General features: G+C 44.6%; 2 protein-coding genes across 7 annotated transcripts in view; one reads left to right on the forward strand and one right to left on the reverse strand.

The window, feature by feature from the left end:
- PSMG2 (proteasome assembly chaperone 2) lies at positions 1 to 26,321 on the forward strand. 3 transcript variants are annotated; one of them, XM_075921007.2, is made up of 7 exons: positions 1 to 205; positions 1,428 to 1,599; positions 10,810 to 10,868; positions 12,442 to 12,560; positions 15,065 to 15,238; positions 22,404 to 22,524; positions 24,210 to 26,321. In XM_075921007.2, the coding sequence occupies exons 1-7, from the start codon at positions 146 to 148 to the stop codon at positions 24,303 to 24,305; spliced, it is 801 nt and encodes a 266-aa protein (XP_075777122.2). In that variant the 5' UTR covers positions 1 to 145; the 3' UTR covers positions 24,306 to 26,321. The 3 variants fall into 3 exon arrangements, with proteins under 3 accessions (XP_075777122.2, XP_075777123.2, XP_075777124.2); XM_075921008.2 differs by having other exon boundaries at positions 13 to 205; positions 24,213 to 26,321; XM_075921009.2 differs by having other exon boundaries at positions 80 to 205; positions 1,432 to 1,599.
- PTPN2 (protein tyrosine phosphatase non-receptor type 2) overlaps positions 26,251 to 26,740 on the reverse strand; it is a 72,828-nt gene continuing 72,338 nt past the window's right edge. For all 4 annotated transcript variants that reach the window (XM_006117499.5, XM_075921006.2, XM_006117500.5 and 1 more), the window contains one exon: positions 26,251 to 26,612. In XM_006117499.5, coding sequence (XP_006117561.3) covers positions 26,591 to 26,612 — 22 coding nt within the window. In that variant the 3' untranslated portion in view covers positions 26,251 to 26,590. The remainder of the gene's footprint in view (positions 26,613 to 26,740) is intronic.

Genomic DNA, 26,740 nt, shown 5'->3' on the forward strand with positions numbered 1-26,740 from the left:
CAGGCGGTTACAGAGGACGCCTAACTCCCCCCTCCACCCCCTCACACATCAGCCCCCGCTTAGGCGTCAGGCAAATGCGCCGCAGAGCGGAAGGACCCTGGCGGAGGCGAGTCGCGCGCACCCAGCGCTGAACGCTCCCGGCGCGATGTTTGTGCCCTGCGGTGGCTCCGCGCCCGCCAGCTTTGAAGGCTTCACGCTCCTGCTGGTAACGCCGCGCGCGGCCCGGGGGGGGGGGGGAACCGTCGCCCCCGTCGGGGCCTGAGGGCGCAGCGGGGCGGGATGCGCGTCCCTGCGGAAGCGCTGGGTGGGTGAGCGGCGGGGGGCAGAGAACCAGCCCCCCCCCTCCCCCTCCCCGAGCTGGGAAATAGAAACGTGTCTCCGCTGCTGTTACTTGCCGGGGCTTTGTCGTAGCCTGGACCTGGGGGGGGTCGCTTGTCTAACCCGCCCCCGCAAGAGGGGATGCGAGTAACGGCAAGCGCTGTGTGGATGTTGGGAAGCTGGTGGTAGAGGCAGCACATTCAAACTAGGGATGTGAACGACTAGTCGACTATCCGATAAGCAAATCCGACTAGTTGCTCCCCCCACCCCCTTGCTACCTCTATCAGATAGAGGCAACAACAGGGGGAGAAGAGAGGGGTAGTTTGAAGCAGTGGAGCCGCATGGACCCTGTGGCACTGTCACTTTGAAAGGCTGTGGTGGTATCACAAAGCGGCAGCACCATACTGAGCCCAGCATCACTTGGGAAGTTGACCCTGGGCTCCACCAACTTTGAAATGTACAAGAGTCCCCAGCGGGAAGTGCCTGCATGGAGCCCAGAGTCAGTGAAACTTCCCGCTGGCCCTGGGCTCCATGCGGTGGTCCAACTTTTTCAAAGGCGGAATGCTGAAGTGCCAAGTTGAGTAGTCAATGGAGAATTCATCGACTACTTGACTAGTAAATTAATTGCTAGTTGACATCCCTAGTTCAAATGCCCATCCTTGAGCGCACCCAGGTCAAAGACAGTGGTAGCTGAGTTTGGTGCAGTCTCCTTGATTAAGTTTTCAACTAATCTAACAAAAACTATTGTTTTCCCATTACACAACTAAATGTTCATAGTTTGCTATCTTAAGCCTAATCTTTATGGGTAGTAGAGGCTGTATGTTGATTTTTTTTTTCAATAGTGCACATCTTATTATTCAGTGCTGGTCTGTTAGTACAGGAACAATCTGTTAAAAAGCCAGTACCTTCCATAAAGGGAAGTTTTAGGTTTTCTGACCCCACTTTTAAAATATTGGGTAAGAGGATTGTGATTTGAGCATATACCTACAGATATTTTGTGGAGTTTTCATTTATTAATTTGAATATTATACATAGTTCATTATTCAAATCACAGTTGAATGTATAAAAACTGTAATAACAATATGGTCACAAGTCTTCTGTTGTTCCAGCCAGCTGTATCCGTTGGGAATGTTGGCCAGCTTGCAGTAGATCTACTTATTTCTACCTTTGACATGCCTAAAGTTGGTTACTTCTACACTGATTGCCTGGTGCCAATGGTTGGGAATAATCCATATGCAACAACAGAAGTAAACTCAACAGAGTTGAGTATAAATGCTGAAGGTGTGTTCCAAAGTTATGTCTCAAATATTGAAGTGTGCCCCAATCCTACAATGAGCTTTATACAGAGACCTCCCAGTAAGAATGGAGTCTATAGGGGATGGTGGAAGTAAACCCATCTGCATGGTGCCACCAATTTAATGGCCATGAAATACATCATTGACAGTGAAATCTGGTTTTGTGTGTGCTCCCCCCCCCCCCCCCCCCCGATATTATATAGATTTCACAGGGGAGAACACATCTCACGTTGGGGCCCTGACTCAAAAGGGAATCGTCTGTCAGGGCTACAAGGTCATTTTAAGGATGCAGCAATCTTGCTGTTCTTAACATAACATAAGAACAGCCGTACTGGGTCAGACCAAAGGTCCATCTAGCCCAGTATCCTGTCTACCGACAGTGGCCAGCACCAGGTGCCCCAGAGAGGGTGGACCGAAGACAATGATCAAGCGATTTGTCTCCTGCCATCCCTCTCCAGCCTCTGACAAACAGAGGCCAAAGACACCATTTTATCCCCTGGCTAATAGCCTTTTATGGACCTAACCTCCATGAAATTATCTAGCTTCTCTTTAAACTCTATTATAGTCCTAGCCTTCACAGCCTCCTCTGGCAAGGAGTTCCACAGGTTGACTACACGCTGTGTGAAGAAGAACTTTCTTTTATTAGTTTTAAACTTGCTACCCTTTAATTTCATTTGGTGTCCTCTAGTTCTTCTATTATGGGAACTAATAAATAACTTTTCTTTATCAGCCGTCTCCACACCACTCATGATTTTATAGACCTCTATCATATCCCCCCTCAGTCTCCTCTTTTCTAAACTGAAAAGTCCCAGTCTCTTTAGCCTCTCCTCATATGGGACCTGTTCCAAACCCCTAATCATTTTAGTTGCCCTTTTTTGAACCCTTTCTAAGGCCAAAATATCTTTTTTGAGGTGAGGAGACCACATCTGTACACAGTATTCAAGATGTGGGCGTACCATAGTTTTATACAGGGGCAGTAAGATATTCTGGGTCTTATTTTCTATCCCTTTCCTAATAATTCCTAGCATCCTATTTGCCTTTTTGACCACCGCTGCACTCTGTGTGGAAGTTTTCAGGGAACTGTCCACGATAACTCTAAGATCTCTTTCCTGATTTGCCGTAGCCAAATTAGCCCCCATCATACTGTACGTACAGTTGGGGTTATTTTTCCCGATGTGCATTACTTTACACTTATCCACATTAAATTTCATTTGCCATTTTGTTACCCAATCACTCAGTTTGGTGAGATCTTCTTGGAGTCCCTCACAGTCTGCTTCTGTCTTGACTATCCTAAACAGTTTGGTATCATCTGCAAACTTTACTACCTCACTGCTTACCCCTTTCTCCAGATCATTTATGAATAATTTGAAAAGGATTGGTCCCAGGACTGACCCTTGGGGTACACCACTAGTTACCCCTCTCCAATCTGAAAATTTACCATTTATTCCTACCCTTTGTTTCCTGTCTTTTAACCAGTTCTCAATCCAAGAAAGGACCTTCCCTCTTATCCCATGGCCATATAATTTACCCAAGAGCCTTTGGTGAGGATCTTGTCAAAGGCTATCTGAAAATCCAAGTATACTATATCTACTGGATCCCCCTTGTCCGCATGTTTTGTTAACTCCTTCAAAGAACTCTAATAGATTAGTAAAATTAATCTTAGTTAAGATTAAGATTAGTAAGAACTCTAATAGATTTCTTACTTTTGTGCTGTCTTCAGAGCTGGGCAGCAGCTAGAGACCAACAGCTGTTGGCCAGGCATCCAGCTCTAAAGATAGCACCCTACCAGCCGCAGTGCAAAAGTAAGGGTGGCAATACCATATTTTACCACCCTTACTTCAGTGCTGCTGCCTTCAGAGCAGGTGGCCAGAGTGTGGTAGCTGCTGACTGAGGGCTCAACTTTTTAGGCAACAGCACAGAAATATGGGTGGCCATGCCATCCCTGCTTCTGCAGTGCTGCTGGTGGTGGCTCTGCCTTCAGATCTTGGATCCCAGCAGTCACAGTTCAGCCACAGGTAAGGGTAGCAGTACTGTCACTTCCCCTACAATAACCTTGCTGGGGCACTCCCCTCTCCCACACAACTCCTTTTTTGGATCACAACTCTAACAATTACAATACCATGAAATTTCAGATTTAAATAGCTAAAATTATGAAACTTATGATTTTAAAATGCCCATAGCAATGAAATTGAGCAAAATGGACTGTGAATTTGTTAGGACCCTACCCATGTGATGTTCATGTAGGATTGGGGCTATAGTTGCCTTCTAAAACCACCTTGTGCTGAAACAGGAAACTGCATTGTTGAAATATAGCATATGCCTTTTTATTTAGCTAAATTGCTGTTCTAGTCTGAAACTTTCCAGACCAAAATTGCCACACTTCCATTGTTAATTCAAGAAAGCCACTTAAATGCAGGGTTGTAACAAGAATTATGACTTATCACTAGGGCTGCAGGTTTATCATAGGGGGCACCAGTGCTTATCTAAAACAAGACATTAATCTGTGATAATTCTAAGGAAGTTAGCCTTGACATACAGGACCAAAAACATCTAAGTCATCATCAGTGCAGTCTCCCTCATGAGAATCACCGCTGGGCATCTTATCTAATACATACGGGCTACGTCTACACTGACATGATTTTCTGGAAATGCTTTTAACGGAAAAGTTTTCCATATAAAGCATTTTCGGAAACGCGCGTCTAGATTGGTAGGACGCTTTTCCGCAAAAGCGTCCATGGCCAATCTCGACGCGCTTTTCTGCAAAAAAGCCCCGATTGCCATTTTCGCGATCGGGGCTTTTTTGCGGAAAATAAATCTCTATCTACACTGGCCCTTTTGCACAAAAGTTTTTCGGAAAAAGACTTTTGCCCGAAAGGGAGCAGCATGGTATTTCTGCAAAAGCACTGACAATCTTACATGAGATCGTCAGTGCTTTTGCGGAAATTCAAGCGGCCAGTGTAGACAGCTGGCAAGTTTTTCTGCAAAAGCAGATGATTTTGCAGAAAAACTTGCCAGTCTAGACACAGCCATGCTGATACTTGACTGCACTACACTTCCACATCTCTGTACAAAACAGGCTGCTGGCCAAACATTTTTAGGGTGATGAGCATCTGGCCTTTTCAAGCAAGTATTTGAGGGACTGACCAACTGTGCATAGTATTTCACACACTGTTACAATCAGTCCATTCTCTAAAGCTTATTTAGTCCCAATAGGAAAATATAATTGCAGATATAATATATGGAGATAAACCTATCTTGTAGAACTGGAAGGGTCCTTGAGAGGTCATGGAGTTCAGTCCCCTGCCCTCACAGCAGGACCAAATTCCATCCCTGACAGATTTGTCCCAGATCCCTAAATGCGCCGCCCCCCCCAGATTGAATTCACAACCCTGGGTTTAGCAGGCCAGTGCTCAAACTACTGAGCTATCCCTTCCCCCAGAGGGCTCAACTTTTTAGGCAACAGCACATCCTAGAGCCATTCCACTGCTTGACAATTTTCCCTCTTGATAGCAGATATAAATGCATTCATTGTTGGTTGCAGTTTCTCTGTTTGTCTGCTTCTTGGAAAACATCCATCAGTGTACTTCTGCAAGCATCGTGATGTTGGTCTTCAAATGCTGAATTTAGGAAATGAACATCTCATGTGTTTGACTCATCAATGACGGTCTCAACTGACAGAGTGCTTCAGAGACTCAATTAAATGCCTTCCAGTAAGATAATGTAATGTGGTGTTTCCAGCCAACCTTCAAATACTGTCACATCCTGAAACTGTGTGGAAACCTGGCAGCGTTAATGGTCCAAGTAAGAGGAAAATCTCAGAAAGATTCTGTTCCTTAGCAGCAGGCAGAAAAACCAGAATCTTGTGGCAGACTTGGGCATAATCTCAGAGAGAACATATATGTTTGTGCAAAAATCCGGAGTTTAGCAGCAACTCTTTTTGTGGCACTGATGGCACACAAGATCATTTTAGTATCAGCTTCCTTGTGGGAACTATGAAGAAATGCATCAGAACAGTTCCTAGCAGCAGTTTTGTTACACTGTGTAACAATGAAATTCTTTACCTGCTGAAGTGTTTTTCCTGCAAGGCACGCACTTAACATTTTCCTTTATGTGGATACATGTTGGTAGCTTCTCCAGCTTGATGTTGGATGATTTGGACGAACTGGATAGGTGCAAGACTATGGAGCCTTTTCTGTCTGGAAATATTTTCAGTTGATTTATCTGTATGTGTTAAACACAAGGTGGGCTTGGTCAAGTAATTTCATAATGAAATGTTCAGCCAAATCTCAGCAGGAAGTAATGGTTGCTGATTTGTCACCATTTATGATAGGTATATTGAAAAGTCTCTACTGGAAAAAGGTACTGGCAGAGCTGTCCCGTCCATAGGATAGTTTGGGGCAACTGTCCCAGGCCTTGCACTTTAAGGGACCCCGTGGGGCCCAGGATGGTCTGGGAGAATAGCAGGAGCCTGGTGCTGGCAGCAGCAGCAGTCAGATCTGTTCCCAGCCTGCTCAGCTCCCCCCAGCTCTCAGCTGTTTTTCTTAGGGGAGGGGGCTTGATGGAACGGGTGGAATTGCTCCCATGCTCCCTGGGGGAGGAAGCAGAATGATGTACCTGGGAGCTGGCAGAGTGAAGCAGGCTAGAGCTGAGTTGCTCCACTTCCCACCACTGCTGGTGTCTGTGGGGGCAGACCCAACCTCTGCTGCTGATGTGAAGCTCCACACTAATTTCTCTGGCTGCATTGCTCAGGAAATTGGAGTGGGATGGAAGCTTGGGGGAAGAAGTTGAATGGTGGGTGTGGGTAAGGGGCAGGTCAGGACAGCAGAGGTGGTGTCCCAGGTCCCCCACTTACCTAGAAATAGTCCTGGGTACTGGTCACATATTCAGATGCTTGGTGAGGAAGAACATGCCAAATGAACATTAGTTTGCTTATTACATCTAATGCATGATGGTGCTGAAGTTCCCAAACTATGGATTGGGCCCCCAAATGGGGTTGCACTATTAACAGATCGGTTTTGGGTTTGGTGATTTGACCTGGAGATAGGACTCTGCAGTGGGCAGACATATAATGTCAAAAAAGGCTAGCATGGGCTCCCACCAGTGCAAGCACAGAGGATGCTCTGTTGCCAAGGTTGTGTATCTCAGCTGGATGATGCAAATGGCCAAACTGGCATCCATACAGCCAACGTGACTGGACCTGCTCCACAAATGATAGGGGGTTGTTTTGATCTACCAACTTGCTGTTCCACATAAAACATGACTTCACAAACACCGTGGCTGTGTCTACACTGCACCCCTTTCCTGGAAAAGGGATGCAGATGTTGCATAAATTGCTGGTTTCGTCCCCTTGGAGGCTAGTCTGATTTACCCCAAGAAGAGAGTCACACTTTCAGGCTGGGTCCAACTCAAGTTTATTGGTTGCAACCAAGGTACGGCTAAGGAACTCAATGTTCAAATCAGAGCCGACCCCCAACATCTCATATGCAGGGGTTCTTATAGGGTTAACATCCTTCCTGGTTTAGGTGCCTTAACATGATAGGTTACTTCATTTTTGACGTTTAGCATTCCTATAGGTCAGGTTAATTTTCCAAATGAGGTTAAATACAGTGCCTACTTGCTGACTTTGCAGTTACAGCTGTGTTACATTCATTCGCTTTTGCTGAACAATGGGCGAGCCATACTTCCCTTTTTCCTTTCCTGCTTGAGCCGGTCACAAGTTTAAAGGATGTGGAATCTATCCATATCTCTACTTAACAGAAGACTGGTTTCACTTCCCCTCGTCTCCTTATTATAAGTTATTACCTGTGACAGGCCTTGACCTTTGTCATGTCTTACTCCTATACAAATAGCAAATATATCTAAGCATTAGCAATGTATGTATATTGTACGTGCCCCTCATAGGGGAATCAATGGCTCCGGGGGATTTGACTTCCCTTTTATACATCACAGATGAGACAAGTCGGAATTGCAAATGCAGCGGGGGATTTAAATATCCCCCGCTTCATTTGTATAAACATGGCTGCCGCTTTTTTCCAGCTCGGGGCTTTGCTGGAGAAAAGCGCTAGTGTAGACAGGATCTTTCGGAAAATAAAGCCTTTTCCGAAAGGTCCCTTATTCCTGATTTTAAGAGGAATAAGGGACCTTTCGGAAAAGGCTTTATTTTCCGAAAGATCCCGTCTAGACTGGCGCTTTTCTCCGGCAAAGCCCCGAGCCAGAAAAAAGCGGCAGCCATGTTTATACAAATGAAGCGGGGGATATATAAATCCCCCGCTGCATTTGCAATTCCGACTTGTCTCATCTGCATCCCTTTTCTGGAAAAGAGGTGCAGTGTAGACATAGCCTAGATGTGGAAAGTCATGCTATCAGGATACTGACACTCTGTAAATAGAAATGGGAGCTTCTTGGTTCAGCACTTGTAGACTAGGTATGGAAACACCAAGATGGTGTAAAAAAGGACCCTGCGTCATCAGTTACAAAGGAGTGTTTTCTATCCTTCAAATTTTAAATAAGAACTTTGTTTTGGTTCATCTGCTGACATGTTTGCAACATCTACTTTGTCTCAGAGGCTGAAGAACTGTAGTAACAGGGTTGGTTCAAGCACATGGGAAGTTCCCTGCAAAGCCATTTTGTTGGGTCTCGCGGACCATAAGTCCTGTGATTCAGATAGCATGTAGTCTTTTCTATCCTAATTGGTGCTAAACTGTTGTACCATGCTACCAGGAGTGGTTCAGTCACCTGAGATGGGTGGGAGTTATTAGATCACATATCTAGAAATAGAGTGGAATTTAGCATGTAGTAAAGGTGACCTATTAAATAGGCGAGGAAACCTGTGGTGTGCCCCTGCAAGGTCCTTGTTGGAGGGCAAGACACCTTGTTAACCCAAGCTTTGATCAGTGGTCAACATGCAGTGCAAAACTGCTTGTGCCTCATGCCACAGAGCAGTGAATGGGCCCACTAGCACTTCTAGCTGACTAACGAGTAGAGCCTTCATGAATTGGGACCTCGGGAAGTGACTTGTAAACTACCTAAGGCAGGCCCATATGTTCCTTTATGGCAACCTGAGTATTCTGCTGGTACTTGACAAAGAATCACTGTAAGTCACTGTTTCTATATTGCTCTAGTACAGAGCCATCGTAAGTCCTGGCCTTTGCTTAACCATGAATTCCTCTTTCATTTGTGATAAGAGCCACAATGGATTTATTTTTACATTGACTACCTGCCTCAGCCTCAAGTAGTGACTGTTTCTGTTCATAACAACACTAAAGTCCAAGAAATGTGCTTGCAAATATGCGGTGTGAAGCTATACTAAAGAAACACCAGAATTTTGGTCAAGAATGAAGTAAGGCCAAAATGCCTGCCTTGTCACATGCTGTTAGGTTTTATTTTTTCACTAGGTAATAAACTTAAATTACACTAGCATATAAGAAAATCAAGGTAACGTTTCCAGTGCTGGAAAAAGGAACTCTTGCATCAGGTGCAATTGAAGAGAGCCATGTCAGTCTCTGATCTAATCCAAAAAAACCACCATTTGAAGTAAATTACCATCTCATGCCATCCAAGAAGTGACTCACAATTGGGGAGACTTAGATTTTGCTAACTGCAATCAATCAATAATGTGTTGGGAAACTAAGACAGGCACACTCAAAGCCATACCATACTCCATCACAGGGAAGAATGGAAGCGATAGCAGCAGATGAGGAAAACACAGTGGTGGAGCATCTGAAAACATGCATGCTTCTGCTTTTCAAGTTAATGTGAGCACTGAGAGCTGTGATGCACTTGAAGTCACTGTGTTCTGTCTTCCTCTTCCCACCCAGGAGATGGTACAAGGAATGTTCAGTGTTCTGTGGGGCTACATGTAAGACAAGACTATATTGTGTGATTACATTTTGGATTTTTTCACAGATTGAGCTTTGTCCGAACATGAAGCGGGTCTGTGTGCCTTGGTAAAGAAAGTTACTCTGTCTTCTGTATAGAGTCACTGCAGGAGTGAGAGAACTTCTTATCTAAAGCTTTAAACCCAGAGCTAGTTGACATTTTGCAGCTGATCTCATCTATTATGAACTACATCAAGACTCAAAGTGGCTGACTGCTGAGGAAGCATGTGCATATCTGCATAGTGCATACCTCTGGGGGGGGGGGAGAGTGTCTCCATGCATTGACCCCACCCCCAGCACAATCCTTGCAGCTTCTATTATCTGGAAACTGGCCAATGGATGCTGCTTGGGCTGTGCTTGTGGGACATGCAACACGCAAAGACATGGCTCCTCAGAGGCATGTCCTGCAGAGGCATACTGGCCTCAGTAGTCAGGGAGCCTGCCCAAGGGTCCTGTTGGGCTGCTGGCCAGGAGCCACCTACAGTAAATGCCTCCCAGCCAGAGCTTGCACCTGACATCTCACTCCCTCTTGCACTCCAACTCCCTGCCCTAGTTAGAACCTAATTCTCTGCATCCCCTCCTGCACATTTGGCCCAGATGACAGCTCCCTCCCAGACCTTGTACCCCTTCTACATCCCTCATCCAGGTCAAAATCTTCTCCTTCACCCAAACTCCCTCCCAGACTGTACACCTCCATTAATATTGTAAAAAAAGTATGGTCCTTCACCACATGCCAAATTGGTCTGGCCCCCATCAAAAATTATTGTTCAAGATTATAGATCAGAACCCCGTTCAAGATCATAGAACTTGTAGATCTCAGGCTCCCCCCCCCCCCATGAGTTTTATTCATAATATTCAAACTTTTTCAACTCAGTTGGTTTCTCAATTTAATGAAATTCTCATGGAGTTGAAAAAAATTGAAGTGAGAAAAATATTAGCTGTGCCCCTTTGGAAGAGGCTACTGATATCAAAAGCTGACTTACCATTTCACCAAAGTCTGATTCCAAAAGCTTAACTAGTAACTTCCAGAAGTTTAGTGGTTTGATTTTATTTAAAAGTTCAGCTCAAAAAGGCATTGAATGTTGATTTTTTTAAATAAATTGAATGTTTTATTTAGTTTAATAAATTATACTAAATTTAGGTATGAGTAGTGATTATAAATTTTAAATACTTTAAAAATAGAAAATATTTAGTTTAAATCAAGTTTGATTTAAAAACTTAGAATATCATCTATTTTGTTATAAATTATTAATCTAAACATGTGTAACACTACATTGTTCACTTGTTTTCTCCTTACACAACTTCATTGTTTTTTGCAGTATATTCTTTACCTTCTAAAAAGCTTGTGGTCCTCCAAATCAGATCACCATTTGTAAAGGTATGTATATTATTGGCCATTCTTATCGTATATATTGAAAGGGGCGAATCAGAAAATGTTCATATCCAAGATCTTTAGCAGTCAGGATTCATGTTAATCGTTGTGGCAAAGTTCTGGCTGTGCCCTGAGGGTCCTGAGCTTCTGGCAGATAGTATTTGCCTCAGAAGCTTGTTGTGACTCTCCACACAGCCTCTCCCTTTCTAGAGGCAAGGAGTTCAGCCTACTGAGCCTATCTCATCATAAACTGTGGACTAGCCTATGGTGAAAACCCCTCAGTAATTCTAGTCTCCCCTTTCAGGGGCAGACTCTGTAGTGGTACTAGGAGTGTTGGGGGAAAACCAGGCTCACCCACTACTTAGGGTCCCTGGGCCAGAACCTGAAGACAGTGGTAACAGACAGGGTTTCCTTGACTCCCAGTCAAGCAGCTTCTTCCCTAGGCCACTTCCCCAAAGAACTCCTTCCAGTACCTGAGCAAGTCCATCTTGCTCCTTCACAGCATTCTCCCAAGCTACCTTCTCACTCTCAGATTTTGGGCTTCTTCATGCCTTGCAGGAAGAGGAAGCTGAACCCAGCATACCTGCCCTCTATTAGAATGTGGCAGCCAGCTGGTCTGTCACATCATCTTATGAAATAAACCCCAAAAGTATTTATAGCTGGTGAAAAATTACCAGTACAGAAAAATCACTCCCCTTTAAAATGAACTAAAAAATTGTTTCTAGAAAGGCTTCTATCCAGAAAATATATACAATAATGGGATATAAGTTGAAATCAAAATCTTTCTGAATTGTGGTAAGTGTTTAGTAAGATGCTTATCAAACAAATACAGTTGAAAATTGCCATTAATTACATAATTGTATTTCTACTGATTGAATTAAACTCTGCTTGTGGATTGCTGAGAGAAGATAAATTAGACTTAGTCATACCACTAGCTGCATGATGTTATATATTATTTAGTTATTGCCTCTAAGACAGAGGCAAAGATCCATTGATTTTTGGGAAAATATCTGCTTATAATTAGTACACATTTGTGCTATTTATTTCTAAAATAAGTTTTTCAGTCATTAAAATGACTGTTTCTTTAAATCTACCTTAGAACTCAGGATATAATGTGAAATGAAGAGAAATTCATATTGTTGTATACATGCTATGTTGAAATACAATGTTTGTCATTAAAGCCAATATTTACCATATTGTAGTACCTGAGCACAATTTTTGACAGTTCAAGTGTGTGGGTTCTTAAAAGCTAAACATTTTTTATCCAGCTTCTACTCGTAAATCTACTGCTTGATCAGATTTTAGACACTAAGGTATGAAAATAACTGGTAAATGTTGATTTGATTCATAATCATAATCATGGTAGCAAGCTTGATTCCATCCTTAAGCTTTTATTTAAAAATGTTATTCTAAAATTGAGACTTAACTGGTATGAGGAAAATCTTAGTTTTAGTTAAATAAACATGAACTTGCCTCATCCCTAAACATTAAATGCAGTACAAATAATAATTGTAGCTTTTTGTCATTTCTTAAATATCTAATCTTTCTGCTTCTCTTCCTCCTCCATCTTGATATATAGAATAAATATAGATTATTTTGTCAAACACTGCTTTCTTGGGTGAAAAGCAGTAGATGTGCCAAAGTCATTCTTCTGTCAAGTAGCCATGCATACCAGCGCGATGATCAGCAGCTTCATGGGTATGTTCATATGCATACTTCATAGAATTTAATATTACTGTTCTTTTCCATAAAGTTAACTGCCATGTTTCCATCTAGCAAAGTTAAAGTTACTTTAAATACATTTGATATGGTTTCTTTTGCTTAGCTGTGTTTTGTATATGTTGTACACAGGGCCGGATTAAGACCTTTAGAGGCCCTAAGCATTGAAAAAATTATGGTGCCCCCTCATATGTAATTCAAAATAAAAACAATACTATACCGTAAAATCTAATTTTTTTTGGTGCCCCTGCTTTGCTGGTACCCTAAGCACATCCTTAGTCTGCCTATTGGGTAATCCAGCCCTGGTTGTACAAACTTAATGTTAGGGCTGTTAAGATTGGTCATCAACCTTTTTGATCACAATCATTTGGTCAATCCTGGAGACATCCTGGAGACTCTCCGTATTGTGCTATTAAGAGAAGCTTCCTGCCTGCTCCAGCAGCCAGTACCCCAGGGTGTGTGTCTGTGAGTTGCTCCTCCTTGCAAGCACCAATTCTGGAGCCCCCATTGGCTGGGAATGGAGAAGTATAGCCAATGGAATGTGTGGGGCAGTGCCTGCAGAGAGGGGCAATGTGTGGAGCTACATGGTCCCCCAGGGGCCACATCTGCATGTTGTCCCCTTCTAGGAATGGCATGGAGCTAGTAGCAGTCCTGTTTCACTGCCAAATGGGAGCTGCCCTAGATAATTGCCTTCTGGTGGGAGGCCATTCCCTAATTCTCTCATGGAGCCAGCACCCCATAGTCCTTCCTGCACCCCAAGGCATTGCCACAATCCTGAGCTTCCTCCAAGTGCCAGTACCTCATATCCACCTGCATCCTCCTGTGCCACAGCTTGTAGCCTCCTCCTGCATCCAAACTCCCTCTCAAAGCCTGCACCCCTACTTCCTGCCACAGGCTTAGCTTGGAGCCCACTACCACACTGCAACCCCCCTTGGCTGCATCTCAGAGCCTGCACCTCCTTCCCACGCCCTAGTGAAAGTGAATGAGGGGTGGGCGAGAGCATGCGACAGATAAAAGGGAGGAGGAAGGGAAGCAAAGTGGGGCTTTGGGGAAGGGATGGGGTCTTGGAACAGAGGGAAAATAGATCTTGGGTTGCCCTTCTTAAATTAAAAAAATTATTTTGGATCACTAGACTACAGCAACCTCAACTTACCCACTCTGCAAAATCTCCTTGCCTTGGCACTTTAAAGATGGTGAGAAGGCTTCTCCACAAATATCTCACATTCCCTCACACATTTCCTTTTTATATTTTCTCAACCCCTCTCTCTCACTTTTAAAAATTATACAGATATAGAATCTTTCCAGATCTTAAAGGGCTACACTGTGATGAACTCTAAAGCATCTCCTACCTTTAAGGGGAAGACTACCCTCATCAGACACTGATAATTATATGCAGGACATTTACAGTCCTCAAGACTCCTTTGAGGCTTTGAAGACTTGTTTAATTGAAATACAGTAAACTTCTGATAATCTGGCACCTTTAGGACCCAGGAGGTGCCGGATTATCAGATATGCTGGACTATTGGAAGGGGGGGGCTATGGGAGGTCTGGGGTGGGGTGGGACGGATGCCACCCCAGACCCCTCATAGCCCCCCATTTTGATAGTCCGGCTCTGCCACAGGAGTCCCCAATTCAGCCACTGCTGGTCAGCAGCGGCTCAATCGGGGACACCTGGGGCAAAGCAGCTGGGGTGCTACCGGGTTGATCCGGTAGCGCCGCCTTTCGGCGCTGCGAGACCAACCCGGCAGCACCCCAGCTGCTCTTGGGGACACCTGGGGAAGAGTAGCTGGAGTGCTGCTGGGTTGGTCCCGCAGCACCTAGGAGTGGCGCTACGGGACCAAGCCGGCAGCACCCCAGCTACTCTGCCCCAGGCGTCCCCAAGTCAGCCACTGTTGAAACTGATCAGTGGCTGACTCCAGGAAGCCTGGGGCAGAGTTGCTCCTAATGTGGACGCACTATCTTGATTTAGAGCCCTAGGAAGCACTGGGGAGAAATTACTTAAAATGTCCCTAGTGAGGAGCTATTTCGAAATAGCAGTGGAGCATCCACACTGCAGCTATTTTTAAATAGGTATCTTAGAAGAGGAGTTATTCTTTATGGAATGAGGTTTACAGAAGTCAAAATAAGCTGCCCATTATTTTGATATTATTTCAAAATAATGGAATTGCAGTGTAGACAGTTGCATTGTTATTTCAGAATAACACTAGTTATTCCAAAATAACAGTGCAGTGTAGACACAACCAATGAAAGAAAATGTATCTACTTGCTTCAGGAATAAATATTTGCTTCCAAAATGTACCATTGTGGATGGCAGATTGATGATCATTTATGTTTTGCAATCTCAGATTATCCTGGGTGTTTGATTTACAGAAGAAAGCAATTCCTACGCTTTCATTACAAGGTTGAGGTTCTAAAAGTTTACCATTACCCTTTCACACAAGTAATCCATGTAACTATTTACGGTATTCTTGCATTTTATTTAGTACACCACTACGATACTTACTCACACCTGCTATTCAGAAAACCGCTGGAGATCTAATGCAGAGGCTAAATTGGAAGGAGATGGAAAAAATCGCTGCTTATCCAGGAGCAAATGATGCAGAGATGGTACTACATATTCCTGGAGGTGGCATCACAAAATTATTATTCAGTGAGAGGTGGGTGAGTCGGCTGATGTTAGAGGAAACCTTCGCAAAGTGTCAGAAGTCCAGTTTTTAGTATCTAGCTGCAATCTACTTTTGCTTTTTTAGTCCGATACCAAGAAAAATGATTATTCGTTGTCTTTTCGTGGATGCTGTGTAAATTATTAGTAATGGTATTCTTTAGAATAATTTGCAGGAGTATAACAGGAGATTGAAAGAGGATTTACATGATATATAAAAACTTCTAGAGAAGTGTTTATTCCCCTTTATTCAGCACCGGTGAGGCCACATCTGAAGTATTATGTCCAATTCTGGGCTCCCCCCATTACAGAAAGGATATGGACGCATTGGAGAAGGTCCAGCGGAGGGCAATAAAAATGATTAGGGAACTGGAGCTCATGACCTATGACGGGTCGGCAACCTATAGCTTGCAAGCTAAATATCGCTCACTAGGGAGCCAGATATAGCTCTTCTGGAGCCCCAACTCAGCCCCCCTCTGTTCCCGCTGCAGCAGGGAGCCAGCCCTTGCACTACAGTCTTACAGCCCCCCACAAGACTGGAACGCCGTGCTGACTTCCTGCAGGGGAAGGGGGGAGAATGTGGTGTGCAGAGAACAAGCAGAGCTAAAAATGACTCGGCGCAACAGCATTTTCCTTCCGCCGGCATGGGGGAAATCAGGAACCAAACATGGCTCCCTGCGTACTACTATTTCTGTCTCTCAGGACACATTTCCTGCAGGCCTCCCCGCCAGCCTTTCACAGAGGATTCATTCCAGTGAATGGGAGCAGCGGGAGGCGTGTGACAGTGCCTGCCACACCATGTGAAAACAAGTGTCCCCCTGACTACCTCATGCCTAGACACCGCTCCACCCAGACGGCCTGATCCCTGGCCAAAATCCTTTCTGCCTCATGGCCAGACATCCCCCCCTGGCCAGGCACCCAGCCTGCTCTTGCCCCCGGGCTAAGCAGCCTGCCCTTTGGCCACACCTTGCACCCTCCCCCTTCCCCCCCTCCTACATCCTACCTGCCTTCCAGTTCCTGTACTCCTATCCCTATCCCATTCACTGGCAGCCCTGTCCCACACACTTAATGCCTCATTTTTGGTCCCAGTCCTCCCTGCCCCCTCCCCCCCCTCCCACCATGGGGCTGGAGCACCAGGGGAGTGAGGTGTTTCAGTAGGGGGTCAAATCAGTAAGGGTTGGGGGATTTTAGATGTTTTTTTGCTATTGGTCAGTTGCCATTGACCCAGAAAAGGTTCCCCATCCCTGCCATAGAAAAAGAAAATGTTGAAACCTTTTGTGTTGTACATAATGTTTTTAATTTATTTAAAAATGAAGCCTAGCCAGCAAGCTCTAAATTGGGGGCCCAACCTCCATCTGGTCACAGCATCATAAAACTACTGTACCCTGAGTCCATCATACACCTGAACCCCCTATCCTGAGCCCCTCAAACCCGCACATCCCCAGTCCCTGCCATAACACTCCTGCACCGCCACACACCACAACATTGTACCCTGAGTCCATCATACACCCCAATCTCCTGCCCTGAGCCCCTCATACATCCCAACCCAGACTTCTGCATCTCCACATCACCAGCCACCCTCCATAAGATTGACAGAAGACAGCCTGAATGCAGGCATGAAGCTGGATTCATCCAGTTATGATGTAAACTTTAAAGAACTTGCAAAAAGATGCAACAGCAGAAGTTTAATTAAATAAAGTCTGTGAGTAAAATGGTTCATTTATGCTATCATGAATCATTGTTAATTATCAAAAATATTAAGTGTATATTTTCAGTCATGCAAATGGGTATTCTTATACTGGCTCTTTGTTGACCACTTTTCAAATTTTGATATAGTTTGGCTTTTTGATTTGAAAAAGTTGCCGACTCCTGACTTACTAGGAGAGGCTGAGGGATTTGGGCTTATTTAATCTATGGAAGAAAAGATTGAGAGGAGATTTGATAGCAGCCACTAACTATCAGAAAGAATGGAGAGAGGCTGTTCTCAGTGGTGACAGATGACAAAATGAGGAACAATGGTCTCAAGTTGCAGTGGATGAGGTGTAGATTGGATATTAGGAAAAAACTATATTATTAGGATGGTGGTGAAGCTCTGGAATGGATTACCTATGGAGGTAGTAGAATCTTCACCTCTAGAGGTTTTTAAGTCCTGGCTTAACAAAGCCCTGGCTGGGATGATTTAGTTGGGGTTGGTCCTGCTTTGGGCAGGGGATTCGACTTGATGTCCTCCCTAGGTCTCTTCCGACCCTATAATTCTTTGATAGGACCAGCAAACAGTAAAGAAAAGAATGCATTTGGGTAAAAGGTTATGCTAAAAACAAATTTGAGATTGAAGAATTTGGACATAAAGCTTACCATGTTGAATGGGTTACACATTTTTTGCAAGCATGTGTGTGAAATGTAAGTTTGCAGATGATACCAAACTGGGTGGGGTTGCAACTTCTTTGGAGGATAGGGACATAATTCAAAATGACCTTAGCAAGTTAGAGAAATGGTCAGAGGTAAACAGGATGAGGTTTAATAAAGAGAAATGCAAAGTGCTCCACTTAGGAAGGAACAATCAGTTCCATACATACAAGATGGGAAGCGACTGTCTAGGAAGGAGCATGGCGGAAAGGGATCTAGGGGTCATAGTGGACCACAAGTTGAATATGAGTCAATAGTGTGATGCTGTTGCAAAAAAAGCAAATATGATTCTAGGTTGTATCAACAGGTGTGTTGTAAGCAAAACTCGTGAAGTCATTCTGCCGCTCTACTCTGCACTAGTTAGGCCTCAGCTGGAGTACTGTGTCCAGTTCTGGGCGCCACATTTCAAGAAAGATGTGCAGAAATTGGAAAGGGTACAGAGAAGAGTGACAAGAATGATTAAAGGTTTAGAGAACATGACCTATGAATCCAGGCTTCGTAAACTGGGCTTGTTTAGTTTGGAAAAAAGAAGATTAAGGGGGGACATGATAGCGGTTTTCAAATATCTAAAAGGGTGTCACAAGGAGGAAGGAGAAAATTTGTTCCTCTTGGTTTCTGAGGACAGGACAAGGAGTAATGGGCTTAAAGTGCAGCAGGGGAGGTTTAGATTGGACATTAGGAAAAAATTCCTAACTGTCAGGGTGGTCAAATATTGGAATAAATTGCCAAGGGAGGTGGTGGAATCTCCCTCTCTGGAGATATTTAAGAACAGGTTAGATAGACATCTGTCAGGGATGGTGTAGACGGAGCTTGGTCCTGCCTTGAGGGCGGGGGGCTGGACTCGATGACCTCTCGAGGTCCCTTCCAGTCCTATTATTCTATGATTCTATGAAATTATTTTTGTGCCAGGTAGAAGAATTTACTACTTTCTAAGTATATGTTCCCTTTCACCCCATCTGAACTTTAGGGTTAGTAATCCTCATCTGTTCATTGATGCATTTATTATTTGGATCAAGGAAGCACATAGAAATCCCTACTGTGATTTGGATCCTGTTGTATTAAGTACTGTATAAACATAAACTAAAAGATAGTCCCTGCCTTGAAAAATGTATAATATAACTTGATGTGGCCAAGGGTGAGATGAGAAGTGAAACAGGTATAGAAGAGGGTAAGTGATCTGAGTCTAAGGATGCTAAAATGTGATTAATTGGCTAATCGAGTAGTTGATAGAATTTTTATTGACTGCTCAATTAATTAATAAGGGAAGGCAACTCGGTTCAGTCCCAGCTCGTGCTGGGTCTGGGACGTACCCCCATTGGAGCTCTGCATTTTAAATGTAGTAAGAGCCAGGTTGTCTGACCACTTGTCTGCAGTTTAAATGTACTAGGAGTCCTGTAGCAAGGGTAGGTCCTGGACCCGGCCCAAGCTGGGACTGAGCAGAACTAGCCTGCCTAGCCGGAGCAGCCTTTGTCCGCGGCCAACCCAGGCCACTGCAGAGAGAGGCTGCTTTGTGGCAACAGCCCTGTCCACAGGGGGTCCCAGCAGATAGTAGCTGCTGCTGGAACAGCCCCTATCCGCAGCCAGCCTGGCCTGCCATGGGCAGGGCTGCCTTAAGGCAACAGACTCTATCCACAGGGGGTACCAGTGGGAAGCTGGGACCCCACTGTAGACGGGGGCTGCTGTAGGAGCAGCCTCTGCCTGTGGCAGGCCTGGGTTCACTGCGAACAGAGACTGCTTCGTGGCAGCTTCCCCTGCCCCCACCTCTTCTCCCCCCCCCCCAATAGTGGCAGCAGCGGGGGCGGGGAGGTAGCACTGTGGAGATGGTGCTGCGGGGAACCAGCTGTTAAGGCTTGTATTCTCTGATACAGAGGCAGTAGGGAGGGGGTGAGAAGCAAGTAGTCAACTAGATTAATTGATAAGCCTAGGCTAGGGTTGCCAGATGGTTTCAACAAAAATACTGGACACACTTGACATTACATCACAATCTTCATTCCATCTTCTTTAGAAAATACCGGACATTTATATTTTCTTAATTTGTTTCCCAAACAGAAAGCTCAAATACTGGACTGTCTGGTTCAAAACTGGACACTGAGCAACCCTAGCCTAGGCTTACATCCCTAACTGGACCTATCATCTAAATTTCTTGTCTCCCAGACTGGAGGACTATTTACAGTGTGCTGTCTCTCAGAAAGACAGTCTGATGTTTTATACACTAAATACTCTTTACCACATGCTTTGCACAGCCTAGACTGATGATTCAGTGCCTCTACTTTTGTCGGGCTCTTAGTTTGTAATGACTTTCCCAATCTTGGAACTTGTATTGGGCGCCTGTCTTCCATCAGGCATGAGGCATAACTTCATTGTGACATTCCTAGGCTAAATATTGAGAGGCAGCTTTTGAACTGTTAGAATTGTTCTACTTGTCTGCCCAGGTCTATATCGGATGGAGTTCTACTCTGGTCTTTTATATCGCACTGTGTCCATCCAAAGAATGTGTTTTTGATCTCAGCAAATTTGTAGTCCCATCTGGCCTTTCCTTGTTGATTAGCCAGATTCTAATCCTCTTCCTTGGCATACTCTGTTCCTCTTGAGATTTCCTTTTTATGTCCTTCCTGTTATCTTCAGTAAATTATCCTCCAACTATGTTCATATGCAGGGGTCAACAAATTATGGAAAACCCTACTCGCCAGACAAAAAAGGGACTTGCCACCCTCCCCCACAAAATGTATTTTTTAATGGCATAAATTCCTAATAAGAATAAGAAGAGTAATAACTAATAAGTTATTAATAAATATCTTATAAACCTTTACCTTTTCTCTCTGCTGCCTTGTCTCCTCCCCTTGCTCCATCAGCTCCCCTGGTGCCTGCTGCTCCCTAACCCCTCACTCTCTGCTGTCCTGACTCCTGCCCTTCTCATGGCCCTCAGCCTTCCTGAGACCTGCCCCCCTCCGCCAGCCCTTCTTTCCGCCCTGTGCCCACTCCTCCAGTAGCCCCAATCTGATCATGTGAGCTACCCCTCCTCATCCCCTCTCCTAAAATCTCCCTCTACACACCTGCCATGCCTCTCTCCTCTGGTGCTGGTCCCTCCCCTGCAGGTATCTGCCCTTCTGCTTCACCCCCCAGAATCCCTTGGCACCTGCACCCTCCTGGTGCCTCCCTCTCTAGCCCCCAGTGCCCCTTACCTTCACCCTCTCTTCTCCCAGCATCACCCTGTCCCCCCTCCCACTGACACCTCCCCGCCTGCCCTTTTCCTCATTGTCTGCACTTGGCCCCCGGCATTTGTCTTTCCTGCACCCCTGTCCCTTGGTGCCTTCCCCTTTCTTCTTCTCCTGACCTCCTCCCTTCAGCACAAGTCCCTTCCCCATATTTTTTCCCCTCCTCTTCCCAACGGCCAGCTCTAGGTTTTTTGCTGCCCCAAGCAAAACATTTCCCCTGCCCCGCTTTGTTGTTGTCTTTTACAGGTTTGCATTTTGAAATGGTTTTTTTTTCTTTTTTGTCCCAGCGTTTTAGCTCTATAAATAACAAATAGCATTTTCATTTGTTTTTTTCCATAAAGGTGAAGGCGCTTCAAGTGAACTCCCCCTTTCACTTGCTGCTGGGTCACAGCAGCCTTTTCCGTGCCCTGTCTAGCCCCTCCCTATGGGAAAGCACCCTTCACTCCCAACCCACGGGAAGCAGGGTGCAGGGACAGCACAGAGCCAGAGGGGTGCAGGGATTGGGGGTAGCAGGGTGTGGTGGAGGCGCGGGGAACGGGAGGGGCAGAGGGATCGGGGTCTGGGGCAGTGCAGGGAATGGTCAGCACAGAGCTGGGGGGGCAGGGATCGGGGGGAGTAGGGTGCGGGGTGTAAGGGTGGCACAGAGCCAAAGGGTCGCAGGGAAGAGTGAGAGCAGGGGGTCCAGGGGCGGCGTGGAGACAAAGGGGGGCTGGGGCCGTGGCAGGACTGGAGCCGATGGGGCGGGCCCTGGCTGTGCTGCACACTGCAGCCAGCTCCCAGGGACACGCGGCCAGAGCGGAGCTGCCGCAGCCCTTTAAAATCAGCAGGGCCAGATCACGCCAACGTCCTGGCATCCCGCCCTGCCTCCTCGCGCCGGAGCTGCACACAGGCAGCCTGGTGGAAAGAATCTCCACACTTCCCCCTTCCCAGCGGTGTTGTGCTCCTCCGCCGGCCGGTGGATCGGATGGTGCTGCGCCGCCCACAGTGCGGGCTTCGACCACCCCGTCACAACAGCCCACCGGGCCAGTCTGCCCCTGCACTCGCCAACTGGAAAAATCTACTTGCCGCGAGCGAGCGCATTTGTCGAGCCCTGTTCATATGACTCTAGAAGCTATTTCCTGATTTAAGTGCCTATATCTAAGTCCTACCTTTTTTTTAGAGTCTGGGGGCCCTGGTTTTGCAGTGTGCATCTAACCACTCCATTTTTTAGTGTTTGTAGTACATGAGAGATTAAGGGTGCCTATCAAAGGAATTGGTATGAAAGCCAAAGTAGTGGTAACAAAAAAAAAGGAAACTTGCTGTGTAGCAGTTCATAAGCAGTATTCCCACAGCATAGAATCTATCCCCATCCTGCCCCCATCCCTCAAAACAAGTCAAGAGCAGAGTGGTAAATATGAGGCAGCAAACCAAATATCTGGACTTTTTTTTTTTTTAATTTAAAAACCCAGTGAGCTGCTGCATCTTACATAAGCGGATATTAAATAAGTTCCCCTCCAGTAATTATTGTGCACTTGACAATCTGACCAATTTCTGTTCCAGTTGTTCAAATGGAATCCCAATGGCAGTTCTATTGAAATTCTGCTCCGAGGGGGACAACATCCCAGATGCCTTCTCTCTTGTTAACTATCTTAACGAATGGATCCAGCTAATTAGAAGTGAAGTAAGTATTCTTTCAGCCAAAGTTTTTGCTTTTAATTCTAATCCTGAGCTGCTGAAATGAAAAAAGTAGAGACTCCTTCACATTTTAAATGAGCTTTCATGAATTTGACAGCCTGTCAGTTGAGGTTGTGTGGTGGAGTCTCTTTGTTCCAAGGTTAGTGGAAATCTAGAGACATGCTCCACCTGCAATCAGTGGAAACAAAGTCAAATCCAATATATAGGGCAATTCATGGTCCATTTTGGTCAATGTCACATTAAAACGTATGATTTTAACAATCTTATTAAACTATGTGGTTCAACTATTTAAATCTTAAATTTTGAAGTGCTGTAATGTTAAGGGTTTTGACCCAAAAGAGTTGTGGGGGAGAAGTCATAGTGTTTTTGTTAGGGATGTGAAGGACTGGTCGACTAGTCAATAAGCAAGTGGTTATCGGATAGTTGACAAGCTTGTTGATTAGTCACTCTCCCCCCCCCCCTTTGCTGCCTCTATCAGAAAGAGGCAGCAAGGGCAGGGAGGGAAGGAGGGAGTACTTCTAAGTGGCAGTGCATTACTGCTTATGAGGTCAGGCCCCGGGCTCCACGCGGCACTACTGCTTTGAATTGCCGCTGTGGGAACTTGGCGTCAGACTCCTCCTGGCATTTCAAAGTGGCAGCACTGTGAGGAACCTGGGATCAGCTGGGGACTCCCCCATTAACCCCAGGCTCCATGCAGGGCTGCTGCTTTGAAACGCCGCTGCAGGAGCCCAGAGTCAGGCTTCCCGCAGCATTTCAAAGTAGCAGCGTTCAGTGAAGCCCAGAACAGCTGAGGACTCTCCAAAGCATTTCAAAGCAGCAGTGCTACATGGAGCCTGGAGGCAGCAGGGAGTCCTTAGCTGACTCCGGGCTCCACATGGTGCTTTTGCCTTTAGAGTGTAGCAACAGCCCTAGGACTGTTTCTACACTTGAAAGGCAGAGATGCCCTATCAATTAGTCAATGCAAAATGCATCAACTATTCGATTAGTCAATTACCTGCAATTTAACATCCCTAATGTTTGTAGCAGGGGGAGTGCTTTGTGGTACTGCTACCCTTACTTCTGTGCTAATGCTGGTGGCAGCACTGCCTTAAGAGCTGGAGAGCATTGGTTGCTGGTGGGGAGTCCAGCTTTTAAGCTCGATCCACTGCCACCAGCAGTGCAGAAATAAGGATGGCATGGCATAGTCACCCTTATTTCTGGCAGAGTGCTGCCTTCAGCATTGGGCACCTGGCCAAAAGGTGCCACTTTCTCGCCACCTAGCTCTGAAAGCAGTGCAAAAATAAGGGTGGCAATACTGTACTCCCCCATAAAAATTATTTTGTATCCCTCTGCAACTGCGTTTTGGGCCAGGGCCTCCACTTTGGGAAACATTACTCCCCTTGTGAAATCTCTGCAATCTGGGGTAAGAGCTCACAAAATACCAGATTTCACACTTGTATTGTGTTTTTCATGGCCATGGATGAAAAGAACAGTGATGTGTTGGGGTGGAGTTATGTTCCTGCTTGATACTTATAGTATATGGCCTTAGGAGAGCTACTATCATAGCTATACTGGATTGCTGCTTTATACCTATGTGACTAAATGTGCCCCCAGTAAAATGGGAAAAGCAGACTCGCCATATGTGGTTAATGTAATTTCAGAGTTTGAAAATGTATTTTGTTCTTAAATCAGCAGAGCAGCGATGCCAAAGCTACTCTTTTGCAATGGAAAATACCACGTTCTTGGAGATTACTCTTTGGCAGTGGCCTTCCACCTGCACTCTTCTGATTACTCTGGTATTCTGAAAAAATCAGTCTTCAGAAGGAGGTTATAGATGTTATACAACTAACATAGTGAATGCCAAGCAACAACAGTTGTCTAACATTTAACTTATTGTACCTTAATATCCTTTATTTATGCAAACATTTCCTTTGCTATTATGTGGATAAAAAAAGTTTATGCAGGTCTCACTATATGATCAAAACATTGTATATTATGCACACATGTTTCTTGGGTATCTCCTGGTGAATTGTTTCTAATAAACTGTTTCAAGAAATTCCTTAACCACCCTAATTAATATCCTACATACCCAGGAGGGTCATGAAGGTAACAGGGCCACTTGCAAAGTTGGCCATTCCTAGAATCAGTATGTGAAGCTATCCTCAAATGCTTTACCTTTAATCCAGATCTTCATCCCTTCAGCTTCCTCCTCCTCCTATCTTCCTGGCACTGTGAGCAAACTATCAGTGATTCCTACCGCTCAAAGTGTGCGTGTGCTATCTTTTGAGGCGCTATGCCGAAGACAGCCTGAACCGTGTTACCTTTTAATTTGCTTCCACTGGATTATAAAGGAGACAACATAGACTCCACCCTTTCCCACAGGCTGCAAAGATATACCAAAGTTAAAACTGCGTAAGTGGTTAATCCTTACTAAAGCTAGCCTGACTGCAGCCCGAGAAATGCCTCTAAAATTTAAAGAAGAAACTAAATTGATTAGCTTTGCACATCTGAAGTATAGAAGTTTAAGATGATTTTCAGAGCTAAGGAATGAGTAATCGCAAAAACAACAAACATTGTACTATAGAGTGGGATACTTTTGTGGACACAAACTACTACAGAAGTAAACATTGAAATCAGTTTTTATTCTTAAAAAAAAAAAAATTCTCCAGGAATATTAAAGCTATAAGATTACAGTTTAAACAAAAAACTCATCCACAATTTGATCTGAGGAAGTACGTCTGGTCCACGAAAGCTCATCACCTAATAAACCATCTTGTTAGTCTTTAAAGTGCTACATAGTCCTGTTTTTGTTTCAGCTAGTCTAGACTAACACAGCTTCATCTCTGTTACTAGTTTAAACAAGGCAGAGGTGTAAAATATGGCTTACATAGAGGAAACTGATTCTTAACCAGTTTTCATATTTATATCACAGTTGTGCTGAGGCATGTAAATGTACAAGGAACAGTAATTGAGCTGGTAATCCTTCAGTTAAAGACATGTTCAATAGTCATTTGACAAATTTTCAGCATTTCTGGGCGGTGGTAGACTGAGCTTGGTTCACTCAAGTGTATTCATAATCCTGAATAGTTAAACTCATGGGCTACGTCTAGACTGGTAAGATTTAGCGCAAATACTCTAAACGCAAGAGAAAAGATTTGCTTTTGCGCAAAGGCATCCGTGCCAGTGTGGATACTCTCTTGCGCAAGAAAGCTCCGATGGCCATTTTAGCCATTGGGCTTTCTTACGCAAGAAATTGATGTTACCTGACTATACTGGCCACTTGCGCAAGAGGCCTTATCCCTGAGCGGAAGCGCCAGAGTATTTGCGCAAGAAGCACTGATTTCATACAGTAGAACGTCAGTGTTCTTGTGTAAATACTCGCGGCCAGTGTAGACAGGTGCTAAATTTTGCCAATGTAGACACAGCCATGGTGTTCTCTGCCTTGACTGAAGCCTCAAAGGTGGTGCACACTTTTGATGATCGTTAATACCTCTGGTCACATGTGACAGAAAATCACTCATTCTCTAAATAAGACAACTACTACAGCCATTCTTATGTTCTTATTCTTGTTTTATAAATATTCCCATCATAACGAAAAGCAGAGCCCATCAATTAGGAACGATCACAATCAGTATGAGTAAGAAAAATAGAAAGCCTTGCAATAAATCCCAGTGTTCTTGAAATACTGTTTAATAGTTTTCCCCTCACATAATGCACACACAACAGTATGTCGTCAATTTAAAAAAATATTTAATGCTGCCAAAAATGTGTAAAAATACAATAAAAATGGCAGTACAATACAAAGTATTTTCTAGTTTATTTCTTGTACATCTTTCTACAATTAATACAAGCATTATAAAAACCACAGCAGACAGCAAGTTATTTTGTTTTGCAAAGGAGCATGCTGGTGTTCTTCATCCCCTGGATGTAGTTTACGTTGTAAACAGATAATTATGAGGCCTACTTGGTATTGATCAGACCTCACTTTTGTTCCCGGAGAGGGGTTCATATCTTGCCTTGCATGTCAACAGTTTGCAATTTATAGATGCAGAATATTCACAAGTCTTGGAGGTTTAGCTGTCAGTCAGTCTCGGCCTGCGACATACAATGCAAAACAAAGTCACCGATTCAGCAAAGACTTGAAAACCAGTACAGACTAAGGGTGTGGAAGTCACTAACAGCAAATTCACAAATGAATAATTTGTTCCAATTGTTCACAGTTG

The sequence above is a fragment of the Pelodiscus sinensis genome, chromosome 2 (assembly GCF_052426305.1).
Source record: "Pelodiscus sinensis isolate ZL-2025 chromosome 2, ASM5242630v1, whole genome shotgun sequence".
Taxonomy (NCBI): Eukaryota; Metazoa; Chordata; order Testudines; family Trionychidae; genus Pelodiscus; species Pelodiscus sinensis.

Excerpts from the sequence above, each read along its gene's own strand:
- PSMG2 (XM_075921007.2), top strand. The coding sequence starts at position 146 with ATGTTTGTGCCCTGCGGTGGCTCCGCGCCCGCCAGCTTTGAAGGCTTC. Across the intron at positions 206-1,427 it reads AAGGCTTCACGCTCCTGCTG|CCAGCTGTATCCGTTGGGAA; the intron begins GTAACGCCGCGC and ends CTGTTGTTCCAG. Across the intron at positions 10,869-12,441 it reads TCAGATCACCATTTGTAAAG|AATAAATATAGATTATTTTG; the intron begins GTATGTATATTA and ends CTTGATATATAG.